At 35.2% G+C, this 16,254-nt stretch overlaps 1 protein-coding gene across 11 annotated transcripts in view; it reads right to left on the bottom strand.

Moving 5' to 3' along the window:
• Positions 1-16,254, bottom strand: part of ATRX (ATRX chromatin remodeler) — a 251,968-nt gene that overhangs the window by 164,160 nt on the left and 71,554 nt on the right. For 8 of the 11 annotated variants that reach the window (XM_067723503.1, XM_067723492.1, XM_067723495.1 and 5 more), the window contains 4 exons: positions 9,269-9,324; positions 8,313-8,365; positions 7,301-7,425; positions 4,150-4,263 (listed from right to left, as the gene is read on the bottom strand). In XM_067723503.1, coding sequence (XP_067579604.1) covers positions 4,150-4,263; positions 7,301-7,425; positions 8,313-8,365; positions 9,269-9,324 — 348 coding nt within the window. The remainder of the gene's footprint in view (positions 1-4,149; positions 4,264-7,300; positions 7,426-8,312; positions 8,366-9,268; positions 9,325-16,254) is intronic. The other 3 variants (XM_067723497.1, XM_067723498.1, XM_067723502.1) reach the window with 1 other exon arrangement.

Genomic DNA, 16,254 nt, shown 5'->3' with positions numbered 1-16,254 from the left:
ATACACATGTACAAAAAGATATATACTTTAGTCAGCATTTCCCAACATTCGAATTGAAAATTAAATACCTCATAATCCTTGAGAAAATGACATTTTGGACACAAATACAAAGGTTAATAATTTTACAGACTTACTAAAAAAATGACAACCTTGACAAATTGCAGAGCTAATTTGCTCCCTTTTACAGATACAAACCCTGTTTCTTACAACAACTTGATATAACATGAAGAGACTCTATAAAAAAAGTTCTAAAAATAGGGGTCAAGAGCTCTTTTTCATTTTGCTACTGCTTCACAAAGAAATTCAGGATCAGTTCTTAAAGAATGGGGAAGTGAAATATATGGAATAGATTCTTTTGTAACCCTGTACTTAAGTTAGGTATGCCATAAAGTTTTTATTCTCAAAATGGAATTGTCTACACAGATCCTTTCAATATTATGTGAAAACCTGCTAACTTTATATTACCAATTTCCTTCCTAAGAGTCCCTTCAATACTATCCACAATCCCCATTAACCTGCCTTTTTTCTATGTCTATTCCATATCGGCACTGTCTATTATTTCCAAATAATGACAAATAAGATTTGCAGGTATATCTATCTTGACAGCAAAACTTCAGAATGGCTGCGTTTTGACAGAGCCCCATTCCACAGTTTCTGCAGAAAAACAGATGGAAGATAACCTACACAAGAATAAAGGGGACCTCTCCTGCCTCACTCTCGTCCATAGTTCTGCACGGTGCTTCACAATCTGAGCTGAACATTAGAATCAGCCAAAGAATCTTTTAAAAACAGGGACAGCCATTCCCACCCCTAACCCACTGAATGGGGATCTCCTGGACACTTTTTTCTTTTTTAAGTTTTACAGACGACTCTGATGTGCAACCAAGACCTTGATCCAAATAAGATGGTAGATTATGATTCAAAAGAGGCCAGTGAAAATGCCTGCATTCACCAAAAAAAAAAAAAAGTGAATGACTTAAAAAAAGAAAAAAAAACTGTCTCTATCCCTAAATAAAAGACAAAACAATAAATACATTTCTCACCTTTTAATTTTCTATTTTGTGTTTTTCTTAGTTTTAAGATCCAAAGCACCATGGACCCAAGCATTATCACAAATATCTTTATTTGCATAAGTTAAAAAAGTTTAACCAAGGTATAAGGGCACCATGATACTTTTCCAGAAAATACAGAGAATTTGAAGACCTACTATATAAGCTGCTAATATTTTCCTTTAAATCATATTCTCCTCCATTAGTTTTGATCTTGAGTATTCATATATTCTGTATTTCTTTTAACATAAATAAATATACAGTGTGCTTTTTCATGTCAAATAATGATTGCATTCATATAAACAAGGTAACAAAAAGCTAGAGTTTGAATGCTCATCCACTGTTAGATAATATTAAGTATCTTCTATGTGCTTTTGCACATATATCACTCAAGAATTTTAAAAAACTAGGTGATCCATTGGAGACTTTCTCCCATCTGTGCACAATGACTCATATAAAGGATATTCATTGCAGTGTTAATTAGCAAATTTGAAAAATCTGAAAATGAAAATTAGAAATAATTTCACATTTGGAAAATGGATAGTGGTTTACTCATACAACTAAATTCTACAGAAGAGCAAAAAGTAAAAAAACTAGATTGTACATTTACTGATATGAATAGATGTCAAAATCAATATTGGATGAGAAATGCTACAAAAGGATATATACAAGATACTACTTTGTATACTTTTAAATGAAAAATAAATGCTGTTAAGAATAAAAATATGTAAAGAAAAATATAAAAACATGCATGGAAACACCACACATGCATACAAACGTCAAATAATCACAACCTGAGGTGTGAAAGGAAGGATATATAGATGAGAGTAGGACTAAACCAATTAGTTTAAGTGAGATCTTATTTAAGTGAGATCTGAAACAAATATTGTAAAATGCTCAAGTGGTACTTTAGTATACATACTTGTTTCTATGCATGCATGTTTTAAATTTTTATTTTTAGCTATGAAATATCTTCATGATTATAATATATATAGTATATAAATGGAAAAGCGGCATTTTCAATTCTGAGCTCAATACATTTTATCAGTTTTAAAGAAAGAACAAAATTATTCTGCCATATAGAAAAATTAGGTGTAAAATATGTTTTCTAACAATTAAACTAGGGAAAGGATATCAAAATAGGCTATGGTATTTAAAAAACAATGGCTCCTGAAATGATCAATATCTTTGTGTTTAATTTTGTTTCAAATCATTATAAGATTATTTTATGTATAAAGTTTACCTTCTTGACAGTTTCCTATATTAGAATTCAATTTTAGAACTAACTTTCCTAGGAAGTTTGAATATTAACTAGCAATTCAGTACCTCAGATCACTAGTTTATTCGTACATGTGTACATGAGTAAACATAGTTAAATTTCCTGTGTGATTTCCGACAGCTTAAAGATGTAGAAAATCATTAAGACAAAAATTAACATGAAAGATTTTAAGTGCTATTATATGGCTATAAACATACATTTTCCCTTAAGCACAATATAAACATTCTTACACAGAACACTCAATAAAATGTTCCAGAGACATATCAGCTCAGACCAAATACCAGCAGCATAGTAAAGTGTCACTAAAAACACCCTCCCCAATGACTGTGGTTCTTTTTTATTCTCCTTTTAGCTGTTATCCACATTTGAGACACTGACTGCTCCAGAGTCCCTCCCCAAAAGCCACCAATTAGATATTAATTTTGACACAATACACTTAGTTATCTGTCTTCCCTAGAGGACCCATAATCAGAAATAAAAAGAAGAAACTCTTACTACTGGTCCTTATCATCACCTTCTACTTGCAGATTCTCTTATTTTAAATACTACTTAGCTTTGGTGAGCTCTGTTGTTGCAATGGCAGTTTCCTTACTATGAATTAGATTCTCAATGAATCTTCCTTATGCTTGAGAGGGGTAGAACACCCCCTTGTGGACAAAAGACTAAACAACATTTCCTTGATTTTCTCTAACAATCTAATGAATTATTGAATCTGAAAACCTATATATATATATATATATATATATATATACACACACACACACACACACACACACATATATATACATATATGTGTATATACACATATATGTGTATATATACACTATAAACACAGATATATTTTACTAGTACCATCAAGATATCACATAGCACTGAAATTAAAATCTTCACAAAATTTCACCAAGAACTATGCTATAATTTCACAATGTACATGATAAATATTTAACAGACACGCTTCCATTACACTTCTATTTAGAAACTTAGTGTCATGTTCTATCTTTTAGAGATTCATTCTTCCTACAGTAATGGATTCTGACTCTCTTAATCTGCCCAAAAAATACATACAGGTACTATTTTAAACACACACAAACAAGTGGGACACATACTCCACTGTCGTAAATTTTTAAATGAATCCTCCTTATGCTAACTTTCTACAGATGATTAGCCAATGGTTGTGTGTATAAGTGAGGGTAGACATACAAAGGGAAAGGCGGCTCAGACAGATGGAGGGAAGGTTACTAGCTCTAGTTCCCATCTCCTTCCTACTCATCTCTGCACTGATATCCTTAGATCAATAGATCTCTGACTTGAACGCACATAAGAACAAACTGGGGCAGAGTCTTGACATCATCCTCAGAAATTCTAAATTGTTATGAGTGGAGTCAAGGGACTTGCATTTTTAATAAACACCCCAGGTGACACTAATGCAGATGTCCATCACTCTGTGAAACAATGTTTTAGATATGTATAAAGTTACCTGAAGGCCACAGGCAAGATTTTATCCAAATCTAAAATTCTTTCGGGGTGAGAGGGAACACATGGTATTCTGGCATATAAGCATTACAGAACTAACATGTGTAAGAAGGAAATAGTAAGCTTCTTGAGATAACTTAATAGCCACTGAAGGCAAAGGCATTTTGATAAATGGTGTTTAACCTTTTCTGCTTCAGAGCTCAGAAAGAAACAGAAGTTATTTTTAAGTAGTGCTTTTAAAAAACAATGGGCAGAAAAGTGGAGGTATTTTTAGTAAGCACATCAGATTTTCCAATATGGTCATAAACAGCACTTTAAACTCATGTTTTCATTTTCACTTGTATTTACCTCCGCGTTTTTTGAGATTTTCAGTTTTCATTTTACTTCTGCTTCTAAATTCAGGCCCTTTAAAATCATCTTTGTCTTCATTCAGCACTGGCTCTGGTTGTACAATCACTGTACCTAGAATGATTTCATTTAAAAAACCATTACACATATTAAATGTGCAAGTGAAGTACAAGACTTCAGTTCAGATAAAGCCAACATTGCTGGTACATAGTTTTGTTTCTTTCAAGTTTTCAGTATTTGTATAAGGACCTCTCAAGAATAAATAAAACAGGGAAATAGTAAAAGGGCCAGGTGTCAACAGATTACTTTTTGGAATATAGTTCATAAAAATGGGGGGGGGGCAGTATTATGTACTGATTCATAACAGAAATGTGTGAATAAAGTATAAAGCCTTAGCCCAGTTCTGAATTTTATACTGCCTATCACAAAAGCTGTTCTGAATATGAACATCCATGCTAAGTTCCACAGTTTAAAAAAACAAAAGGATCAGAAGAGAAAATTTTAAAAAGACATCCTATTCTTCTCATAAGCCAAATCATAAATGCAGAAAAAGATTTTTAAGGGGTTGTTTTATATTGCTTTGGGGGAGGATAGTGGGGGACAATGTGAGTAGTTAATTCTGCTATTACTGCTATACCTATTCTGTGGCATTTCCCAAATAATACATCCAAGTTTCAGTACCCTGCAAAGTCCTTAAAGAGTTTTAAACAAAGACTGCCTTAAGATACTTAAGCTCAAGTGCTATGACAATAAATTGCAGAATGAGATCAATTGTTGGTCCCTATGGAAATCTTTTAGAAAGAATGTACTTTCTTAGCTATAAAACATGTGAACTGAGGAGAGAGGCTGCTAATTTAAGTTTTCATTTTAATCTCTCAAGAGCAAATAAAGCAGGGGCATAGTAAAAAGGGTCCAGGTCTCACATTTACCTACATTGCTGGGCTTAGTAATTGGGCATTACTGACAACAATTAAGAAAGTACAGTCATCCCTCAGTATCCATGGGAGATTTGTTCCAGGACCCCTTGGATACCAAAATCCGTGGATGCTCAAGTCCCTTAAATAAAATGGCATAGTATTTGCATATATAACCTACGTACATCGTCCTGTATACTTTAAATCATCTCTAGATTACTTATAATACCTAATACAATGTAAACACTATGTTAATAGTTGCCAGCCAACAACAAACTCAAGTTTTGCATTTTGGAACTTTCCAGAATTTTTTCCCCCAAATATTTCTGATCTGCAGTTGACTGAATATGCAGATGCGGAACCCACGGATACGGAGGGCCAACTGTAAAATCTGGTAGTTGTCAGGGGCTGTCTCCCTGAAACATGGGTCTATGTTATTTAGCGAGCAAGTTTTAGCAAGGTATAGCACCTACTTAAATGAACTTCTGAGTCTCTGAAAAAAGAGGGGAAATAGGGCACAGAGGATTGAGTTTTTACAAACTGGTAAATATAAATAATCTCCACACACAGAAAAAAACCTTTATTCACAACAACCATTTCACATATATACTCTCAGAGAAGCCCTGGCATTTGAAAAAAGCTAAAGATTTATAGTTAACCAAAAAAAACCAGATTTCTTTCTGAAGATTCTTCTCTAAATGGAAGCAAAGCAGCAGAGTGGAAAGAGCACTCACTAGCTTTGGATTCAGGCAGACCTGGGTTCAAATCTTAGCTTCTCAATTTAAAGCTGAAAAAGTTCCTTGAGCTCTGAATTTGTTCTTTCATCTCTACAAATAGAAACAGTAACTACCTTACAGCATTGTTTTGAGGATTAAATAAGTTAACTTTTTAAGAGTCTGGTACTTACACATACTCAATATAGTATGATAACAATAATTATAATCAATCAAATTTAACCTTATGAAACAGGTCTATTTTTGGTTTGGTGGGAGACAATTACACTTAGTTCAGGTTCGTAACATCCCATACTAACTCTCTTCCACAATATCATTAAAACAAAGACTGGAATTCCTAGTTCTTAGCTCACCCAGTGGCCATCATAAGGACTCCCAGTGACAACCACTGAGAATGTAATAATCCAAAGTGAGTCACTGCCTATGGGACTCAGACTCCCATGTTAGTTGTTTCTGCCATAGGCCACCAAAACCATTACATAAAATTGTCACAGATGATTTTCAAAGCCAAGTAAATGGTAGGCCCATCAATTTTCCTTCTCTCTTCTTTCTCTCATTCATTTCTTTTCCTCATTTCATTTCTCATCTATTATAACTCCCAATTTGTCCTAGTAAAGCAATGTATTATTCTCCTAACTCATCATTTTTTTAAATTTCCATAATCAAAAAATGTGTCACATAAGCATAAGTAGAGAAAGAGAATAAAGTAGTAAACACTGCTGTAAATGATCTGTGAGAATAAATTTGAAAAATCTGCTAAGAGCCTTTAAACATATTATTCAATAAAGAGAAAAATCTAAACTGTTGATTTCTGAAACACTATGAAATTACCAAGACCCTTGTCATTCTCTCATCATGTAATCACACTGCTCTCAGACTTGGGCTATGAAAAGTCCAAGATTTTCATTTGGCTTCCCCCCTCCCCACCCCTGCCCAGGCCCCAATCTAATCAATGCACTTTTAATATTAGAAATGCAACAGTTGAGAGGAAATATAACAAGGCATTTTTAAAAAGATAATTACAAGAAATATACCTAAGTCAAATTTAATAGGTAACTTCAGCTTTGCGTCTTAGGGAATTTAAGAATGCAGTAAGACTAAACTAGACTTTAAATGTTTTCTTAAGAAGTTTTCAGAGTATTCATTATGTTTTTCTATAAAGCAAACACATTAAAATTTACTGAACCAAAACTTAATATACTAAATTTTTAAACCAACTTCCACATTCAAGTATAATTTGGAAAATAAAATCCCTTTTCTAAAACCCAATGGAAAGAGAAAATAAGTCTTCTTCTTATCAAACCTGACTGAATATTCTAAATTTTGAACCTCAGTAACACACATTATCATTACCATACTAATACATTTCCAGACCATCACTATCAAAATATTAGGTTTGGTCCTTCACACACAGCTTAAAGTAATCAAGTTCCAATTTTATAATAATGACATTTAAAAATGCATTTCAACTTTAACTTCATATGAAAAATTAATACACTTTACCTTTTGGCAAGCTTTGCATAGTAATATCATTTTCTGAATTTTCATTAGAAGCATCTTCATTTACAGTTTCATCCAAAGGTTTTTCATCATCAGATTCTACATACTTTGTTACAATTGAAGGTTTCCTATGAGAGAATTAAGTCCACAGAATTATGGACATTTCTGCTATTGGAAAAACACCCAAGTAACATAAATAACATGTTTAGATTAAGCAGTGGCTCTTAACCAGGGATACATATCAGAATCACCTAGGGAAGCATACATCTCTATACCATATAACTGAATATTATGATTTAGTAGGTCTTGGGAGGATCAGAGCATGTGCATTCTGAAAAAGCTATGAGGAAGATTTTAAAGGGAACTCCTATTTAAGAATCACTACTTTAGGGAATAAGTTAATAACAAGCAAGCTGTGATTATTAAGAGACATTTCCACTGGTTCAAAAAAGTAAAAGTCCAATAGAATAAATTGCAAACTTCTAATACAAACTACACTCCACAGTTATATTATGCATTACATTATGCTTTGAAGTAGTTTCAGTTGTTACGTACAATTCACTTTGACAATTTAACACAGACAAGTATTTGAACCACTCTTTGATCTTCTTATAACTTCCTCATAACTATGATGGCTACCAGTCCCCATCCTAGACAATTTCATATAACCCTAAAAAACTCAGATTGCCTCATGAGGCATTCAACATTTCATTTCCCCTTTTCTCCTTGTTTTTAAAGCACATATATTATCTGACAGAAATTATCTACATATTGCCAGGGCCACTAATATATAATAAATCCCCTCCTGGGAAATTTTTAATTAAAATTAAAAGTCAAGTGATGGATACAAGAGATTCATTATACTATACTGCCCTTTCAAAAATATATATGTTTGTATAAAATAGTTTACTGAGAACAGAGTGCTTTAAGTTTAGAAAAAAAGATTATTCTAAGAAAAAGAAAATAAAACAACCTGAAAAAGAAAGTAACTTTTTTCCCTTCAACATCAACCAACCTCTTTGATCGTGATGATCCTGATGATTTGGATTTTTCTGAAGAGCTAGCTCCCTAAATGCGAGAAATAAATACAAAGGTGAGTAAAACTCTCAGAGAAACATCCCTACAATTCACTGTTTCCCTATACCAAGATGTCTAATATAGTGATAGAATGAGATATAATTTTTATGCCTGAAGTATTTTTCTAAAAGGAACTTCATAAACTAATTCTAATTTACTCTCAAGTTTCCTTGATTTAAGATTAATTTTTTTCATTAAATTGTTACTGTTGAATTTTGAGGTACAGAAGATGATACACTGCTATATCATGATCTCGGCCTAAGCCAACAAAGACAAAACAAAGGTGTAGAGGTAATCAGATCCCAACAGGGGCAGAGAGTTTTAAGGATCTAAACATGTGTCACTTTCTCTGTCCTAACATATGGCACAGAATACCTTCTACGATTTCCTTTGAGATACTAAATTTACCTTGGTTTTGCCAATATAATCAGTATATTTTATTGGATTCAATTTTTTACACTAGGTGGGAAGAATCCTAAAACTGTAGTGTAGGCTGGGGTATCAGGTGAAGGACCTCAGGATGGGTTCCAATAATACTGCTTAAGAGACTCTAAAATACTCAGTTTTGAGAGATCTCAGAACCATGGGCTCATGCCCATAACAACCACCTTGGGCACCACTGTTGCAATATAATAACACTCAAATACCTATCTGTTAGCAAGCCTTCAGTTGTCTGACTTTAGCTATACAGCTGAAGCAAACCACAACAATAACAAAAACAATGAACACCATCAAAAAGTGGACAACGACCCAAAATGAAGTACTGTAATAATACTTGGGTATAACAGTAAACTCAAACACATGCATGTATTAAATAAAAGCAACCTGATGACATACTCTAGTTGATTAGCATTAATTAATAAATATCTTTTAAATGCTTCAAATTATTCTTACCTCTTCCTTGTTGTTTTCCATCATATCAGAGTTATTTCCAGAACCACTGACTTTATCTTAAAAGAGAAGAAGTAAAAACATTATTTATCTCTTTGGTGCATTATCAAATAGAACACCAATACCTACGATTCCATGAACCTATTTTTCAAACTATGTAGTATGGCAGTATTGGTAGTACTTTACTCACATTAAAATATAAGAGTTTTCTATCAACTATACTCCAATAAATTTTTTTTAAATAATATTGCTTTGGTTAAAAAAGAGTTTTCTGAGTGGCATGGACATATATACACTACCAAACGTAAAATAGATAGCTAGTGGGAAGCAGCCACATAGCACAGGGAGATCAGCTCGGTAGTTTGTGAACACCTAGAGGGGTGGGACAGGGAGGGTGGGAGGGAGGGAGACGCAAGAGGGAAGAGATATGGGAACATATGTATACGTATAACTGATTCACTTTGTTATAAAGCAGAAACTAACACACCATTGTAAAGCAATTATACTCCAATAAAGATGTTAAAAAGAAATTCATGTAAAAAACCAAAAAAAAAGAGTTTTCTGATTAAAATCACTCTCTTTTGACACGCTAATCCCTTCTGAAACAGCATTTCTGAAAAGAGCAGTTTGTAATCAAAATATTTCCTACTGTAATTGTTCAAGGTTTTTCTCTTAGAAGAAAATTTAAGTTCCATCTTCTACTAAAAATAAAATCACATTAACTGTATTTTCCTTTACCATAAGACACTGAAAAAAGAAAAACAACTTCCTAAAGGAAGCAGAGGGAAGGAAATAATAAAGATTAGAATGGAAATTAATGAAACAGGGAATAGAAAACAATAGAGAAAAATCAACAAAACCAAAATAAGTTCTTTGGAAAGATGAATAAAACTGAAAAAAAAAAACTTAGGCTAGATGGACCAAGAAAAAAAGGAGACAAGACTCAAATTACTAGAATGAAAAATTAAAGAGAGGATGCCACTACTTACCTTAAAGAAATAAAAGGATTATAAAGAAATATCATGAACAACTGTATGCCAAAAAATTAGATAACCTAAATGAAATGGACAAATTCCTAAACACACACAAACTACTGAAGTTGACACAAGAATAAAGAGACAATGTGAATAGACCTATAACTGAAAAGACTGAATTGGTAATCAAAAAACTACCCACAAAGAAAAGCAAAGGTCCAGATGGTTTCACCACCAAATTACACCAAACGTTCAAAAAGAAAAAAAGCATTAACACCAATTTTTCACAAACTCTTCTAGTAAAAAAGGAGGGAACACATCCTAACTCATTCAATGAGACCAGTATCGTACCAAACCAGAAAAGATACCACAAAAAGACCAACATCACTTATGAATACAGATGTAAAAGTCCTTAATAAAATACTAGCAAACTTCAAAAGAATGAAAGACATGTCTTTCTGCTACAGACTGCGAGAAAATACTTGCAAAAGACATATCTAATAAAGAACTATTATCTAAAATATATAAAAAACCCAAAACTCAACAATAATAATATAAACAACATGATTAAAAGCAGGCAAAAGATCTGAAGACATTTTACCAAATATATGCAAATGGAAAATGAGCATATGAAAAGATGCTCCACATCATATGTCATTCGGGAATTGGAAATTTAAAAAATAAGATAACACTATATACCTATTACAATGGACAAAATGCAGAACACTGACAACACAAAATGCTGGTAAGGATGTGAAGAAATAGGAACTCTCATTCACCGCTCAAAAAAATGCAAAATGGTCCAGCAACTTTTGGCAATATCTTACAAAATTAACCAAACTCTTACCACATGATCCAGCAATCACACTCCTTGATATCTACCCAAATAAGTTGAAAATAAAGTCCACACCTTCGAGTTCCGGCAGAGAGCGCGGTGAGAAGCGGATCGCGGCCTTCTAGCCCGGGGCCCTCCAGGGCCCTCCAGGCCCTCCGGCCTCTGGTCGGCAGGTGAACTGGGGGGCCCCCGGGACAAGCTCAGGCTGTGTCTTACCGAGCCCCAGAGCCCTCGCCGCAGCCGCCCACTGGCAGGGCCCGAGCCTGGAAGCAGCAACAAACTGCTCCCGCACCGCCACTTCCGCGACCTAATGGCGGCGGCCCCTCGGAGCCCAGATCCCACCCACCGCCGGGTCTCTTGACCCCACGCTGCAGGGGTTAGGCAAGCCTCCGTCACGCCACGGAGGACGTCGCGCCTTTGGGCGTTGGGCGTGGCAGGGTGAGAAAAATAGCGGCCACTGGAACACTGCGGAGGGCCATTAGAGCTTCGAGGGCCTGGGAAGGGGGCTCTATGTGGACGCCAGCTCAGCCACCCTTCGGCCTTGGAGCCCGCGCGGATCCAGGACCTGAGGTGACCTCTCTGCCCCAGTTGGACGAGACCTCACATCGTCCGGACAATGACAGACAAAGGCCTTAACAGGCCCGGAAGGTGAGCGGAGCCCCGGTCGACGATGGGTGGAACGTTAGCGGGTCATCGGGCGGTTGGTCATCGTTCTACCAAGACCTCGATGTCGGAAGATAGAAATGGTATTATAACGTACCACACGCGGCCAACAGGAAGTGCCAACCACCCTTTGGGAAGATTTACTGGCCGTTTATAGAAGGCCTGTGTATATAATATGAAAAAGCTGCTCTCAACTTTCCCCCCAACCTTTGGAAAGAAAACTTTTCTCTACATATAGGCCTTCTAGATGTGAAGAGGTTGCCGACGTATTATAGAGTTAAAGTCACATGTCTTGTAAATGCCCATTTGTTTCTTTAAAAAAAAACCGTAGAAAAGAAATGTCTTCTGGAAATGACTTTTCGAAATGGAGTTGTTTGACCACCTCTAGAGGCAACATCAGGAGCCACAGAGGTCCACGTTTGTTCAGTGGGTTAGAGGACATGGAATGGAAGACTTTGAGGAGGAAGAAAAGAAGGTTCTGTGCCAGACTGGTCACAGAAGACATTTGCATATTAGAACCATTGTTTTGTGTGTGCATTTTACTCCTTACTACTGTATGTGTAGTTGACCATAAGTACTTTTTTGAAATAGCTAGTCTTTCTAGATCTTCTAAAGTGCCTGATATATGTTCAAAGTAGAGGTAGTAAAAAGACATTTTGTAAATATCTTTTTGTTAAAATTCGTATGAAATGTTGTTTTGTGGGGGGAGGGGTGGCCAAACCACCTTTTTGAACAGTACGCAGTATGCACTGTGTTTGTTTGTGCACTGGTTCAAGGTCGCGGGGAGGAGAAGGAAGTGCAAAGAGCTCTGTGCCAGTGTGTTTATAGTGAGGCAAGATTAACCATTGTCTTTTTTATGTTCCTGCATTTTGTTTCACTTTGCTGTGTATATAGTGTATATAATGGACAAATGAGTCCTAATTTACAACATCTAGTCTTTCTAGATGTTAAAGAGGTTGGCAGTGTATGACAAAAATAGAGTTAGTAAATAATACATTTTGTACATTTTGTGTTAAAATTTCTAGGAAGGATTGTCTTCTGAAAATTTGAGCATGATAGCCCTCTGGGTTGGTGGGGGGGAGAGAGAGAAGGGGGTTGGTCTTAGAATGGCTAGAATGCTGGTATTTTGAAGACAGTTTCAGATTATAACTGTTACATGTGTGCAGTTCATTCAGTACTGCTCTGTATATAGTGGACAAATTAAGTCCTTATTTGAAACATCTAGTCCATCTAGATGTTTACAAGTGCCCAACGTATGTTAAATGTAGAGGTAGTAAAATATCACTTTGTAAATATCTTTTTGCTAAAATTCACAGGAAGTACTGTCTTTGGGAAGTTAAACCACCTGTCTGAGCAGTATACTATTGTCTATACTTGTTCAGTGGTTTGGAGGAGGGAGGGAAAGAATTGCAAAAGGTAATATGCTAGTGTGTTCATACCAGGACATTTTCAGACAAAACCATTTTTTGTATGTTCATTTTGTTTTGCTGTGTATATAGTGTATATAATGGACAAATTGAGTCCTAGTTTTGCAACATCTAGTCTCTAGATGTTAAAGGGGTTGCCAGTGTATTAGCACATTTTGTATACTTTATTGAAATTCATAGGAAAGCTTGTCTTCTGTAAATGACTTTTGGATATGAATTTGTTCAGCCACCTCTAAGCATTACATATGCATGTACTTGTCCACTGGATTGGCGGTGGAGAGAAGGAAGTGAGGGAGGAAATGGTTCAGGCCAAATGGTCATATTTAGAAGATACCTCAGATTATAACCATTGTTACATGTGTGCAATTTTCTTTAACAGTGCTGTGTACATAGTGGACAAGTAAGTTCTTATATGAAATATCTATTCTTTCTAGATGTTTAGAAGTGCTTGATGTATTTAAAAGTAGTTTTAGTAGAATAATGCTTCCTGTAAATAGCTTTTAAAAACTGATGGGAAACACTGTCTTTGGAAATGGAATTGTTAAACCTCCTCTCTGAACAGTATACTCTGTGCTTGTTCATTGGGTTTAGGGAGGTGGGAGGGAAGACTGCAAAAGATGTTTTGCTAGCAGGTACTAGAACATTTCAACTTATCCATTGCTCTATATGTTACATGCATTTTGTTTAACTTTACTGTATATATTTTGTATATACTGGACCAATGGGTCCCAATTTTATAATATCTAGTCTCTAGATATTAAAGAGGTTGCCAATGTATGACAAAAGTAGAGTTAGTAAACTAACACATTTTGTACACTTTGTGTTAAAATTCATTGAAAGGCCGTCTTCATTGAATTCATTGAAAAGGGCCTTTGGAAGTGAAATTGTAAATCACATCTAAGTGACACCTGTGCCTGTACTTGCCCAATGTTGGATGGATGACAGAAAGGAGGTACTGGGAGAAATGAAGTGTTCTAGATTAGAATGTTCCTATGTAGAAGACACTTTCAGACCTAACCATTGTTACATGTGTGTAGTTTATTCAACACTACTGTGTATATAGTGGACAAACTTTAGTCCTTATTTGAAACATCTAGTCTTTCTAGATGTTTAGAAGTGCACAAAGTATGTTAAAAGTAGAGGTAGTGAAGTAACATATTTTGTAGATATATCCTTTTGTTAAAATTCATATGAAATACTGTCTTTTAGAAATGGAGTGATCAAAATGATCAAACCACATCTCTGAGCAGTACACATTATTTTATTTGTGCTGGTTCAGGGAGAAAGAAGAAAGTGTAAAGGGCTTTATGCCAAGACTAACCATTGTCTGCTGTGTCTCTGTGTTTTGTTTTACTTGGCTGTGTACATAGTGTACATAAAGGACAGAGGGTCCAAATTTACAACATCTAGTCTTCCTAGATGTTAAAGAGGTTGCCAGTGTATGACAAAAATAGCCGATAAATACATTGTGTACACTTCGTGTTAAAATTCATAGGAAAGACTTCTGAAAACAACTGGAGGAAGTAAAATTGTTAAAATCCCCTCTAAGCATTACAGTTGCTTATTATTCTTGTCCACTGGGTTGATAGAGATGAGAAGGGGAAGCTTCTAGGCCAGAGTGTTCCTGTTTAGGAGACATTTTGTGACTATAGCCTTTGTGTGCAGTTTCTTCAGTGCTACTACGTGTATACATAGTGGACAAAGTTAAATCTGTATTTGAAACATCTAATCTTTCTAGATGTGTAAAAGTACACAACATATGTTGAAAATAGAGAGTTAAAAGTAACACCTTTTAAGTTTTTTTTTCTGTTAATTCATAGGAATGGTTGTATTGGGGAGTGGAAATTGTTAAACTTGAGTCTTGTAGAGTAAGCTGACTATTCACTGGGTGGTGGGGAGGCGGGAGCAGACAGGAAGGAAGTACAGAGAAGGGATCTGTGCCCATGAGTCTTTAGACAAGTTCAGATTGTCTAACCAGTGTTCTATTTGTGTGTTTTAGTTAATATTGCTGTGTATCAAAGAATAAGCAAGTCCTAATGCCCAAAGTATATTAAAAGTAGAAGTAGTAAAATAACCCCTTAATAAATGCCCTTTTGTTGGTTTTTAGGAAGGGCTGTGTCTTCTGGGAGCGTCTATGTTAATCCACCTCTTGGAGCTAGATATAGTCCTGTACTTAGTTGCTGATATGCTGGAGGAGGGGTAAGAGGAAGGGTGAAGGGAAGGGCTCTTAGCTAATATCTCCATATCTAGAAGACAGTTTTAGGTTATAACCATAGGTCTAAATGTGCATTTTTGTAAAGTACCAATGCTTACTATGGACAAGGTTCATTCATTATTTTGCAACATCTAGGCTTTTTAGGAGTCCTGAGGTGACAATGTATGATAAAAAGTAGAGCTAGTGAATTAACCAATTTGTAAGTATCTTTGTTATAATTGGTAAAAAAGTAGCATCTTGGACATGGAATTGTTAAACCATCTGAGAAACGTACACCAGGACTTGTTCATTAGGTTGGCAGCAGAGGGGCAGAAGGCAGTATAAAAGGGAGGGAAGTACGTGGATGTGTTCCTTTTTATATTTTGATGATAACCATTGATGTGTGTGCATCTCTTAGCTGTACTATAGGAATACATTGTTAAGTAATTCAGTGGAAACATACCTCCTTGCTAATACTTTAATAGTTTAGATCAGATAATGAATCCTCTTAAAAGCATTATACTTTGGGTACGCTGTTGCTTTATGTCTCATTTTTAATTGAACGTTAAGGGAATGTAGTATTTTAATCATAACTCTGCCAATATCTTTATCTAGAGGCCTGTTGCCATTTTTGTCTTTTCTGAAGTTTTTGTCACCAAAAAAGGATTACATTTTTTTTCCTTCCAGATTGAGTTGGTGTAGTGTATTTTTGGTTATCAAAATACTCATAACTTTGGGACTTTGAAATGGTAAATATTCATGATGTGTGAAAAAGCATGATACATAACTGTATGATCTTAATTACATAAAAATGGATGCTTAGTTGTGTTTAAATACACAAACGAGACCTAGAAGGACACATCAAATGGTAAACTGCTTGTGATGGAGGATGACTT

This window comes from Pseudorca crassidens, chromosome X (genome assembly GCF_039906515.1).
Source record: "Pseudorca crassidens isolate mPseCra1 chromosome X, mPseCra1.hap1, whole genome shotgun sequence".
Taxonomy (NCBI): domain Eukaryota; kingdom Metazoa; phylum Chordata; class Mammalia; order Artiodactyla; family Delphinidae; genus Pseudorca; species Pseudorca crassidens.
This window is presented reverse-complemented; position numbering and strand designations above follow the sequence as displayed.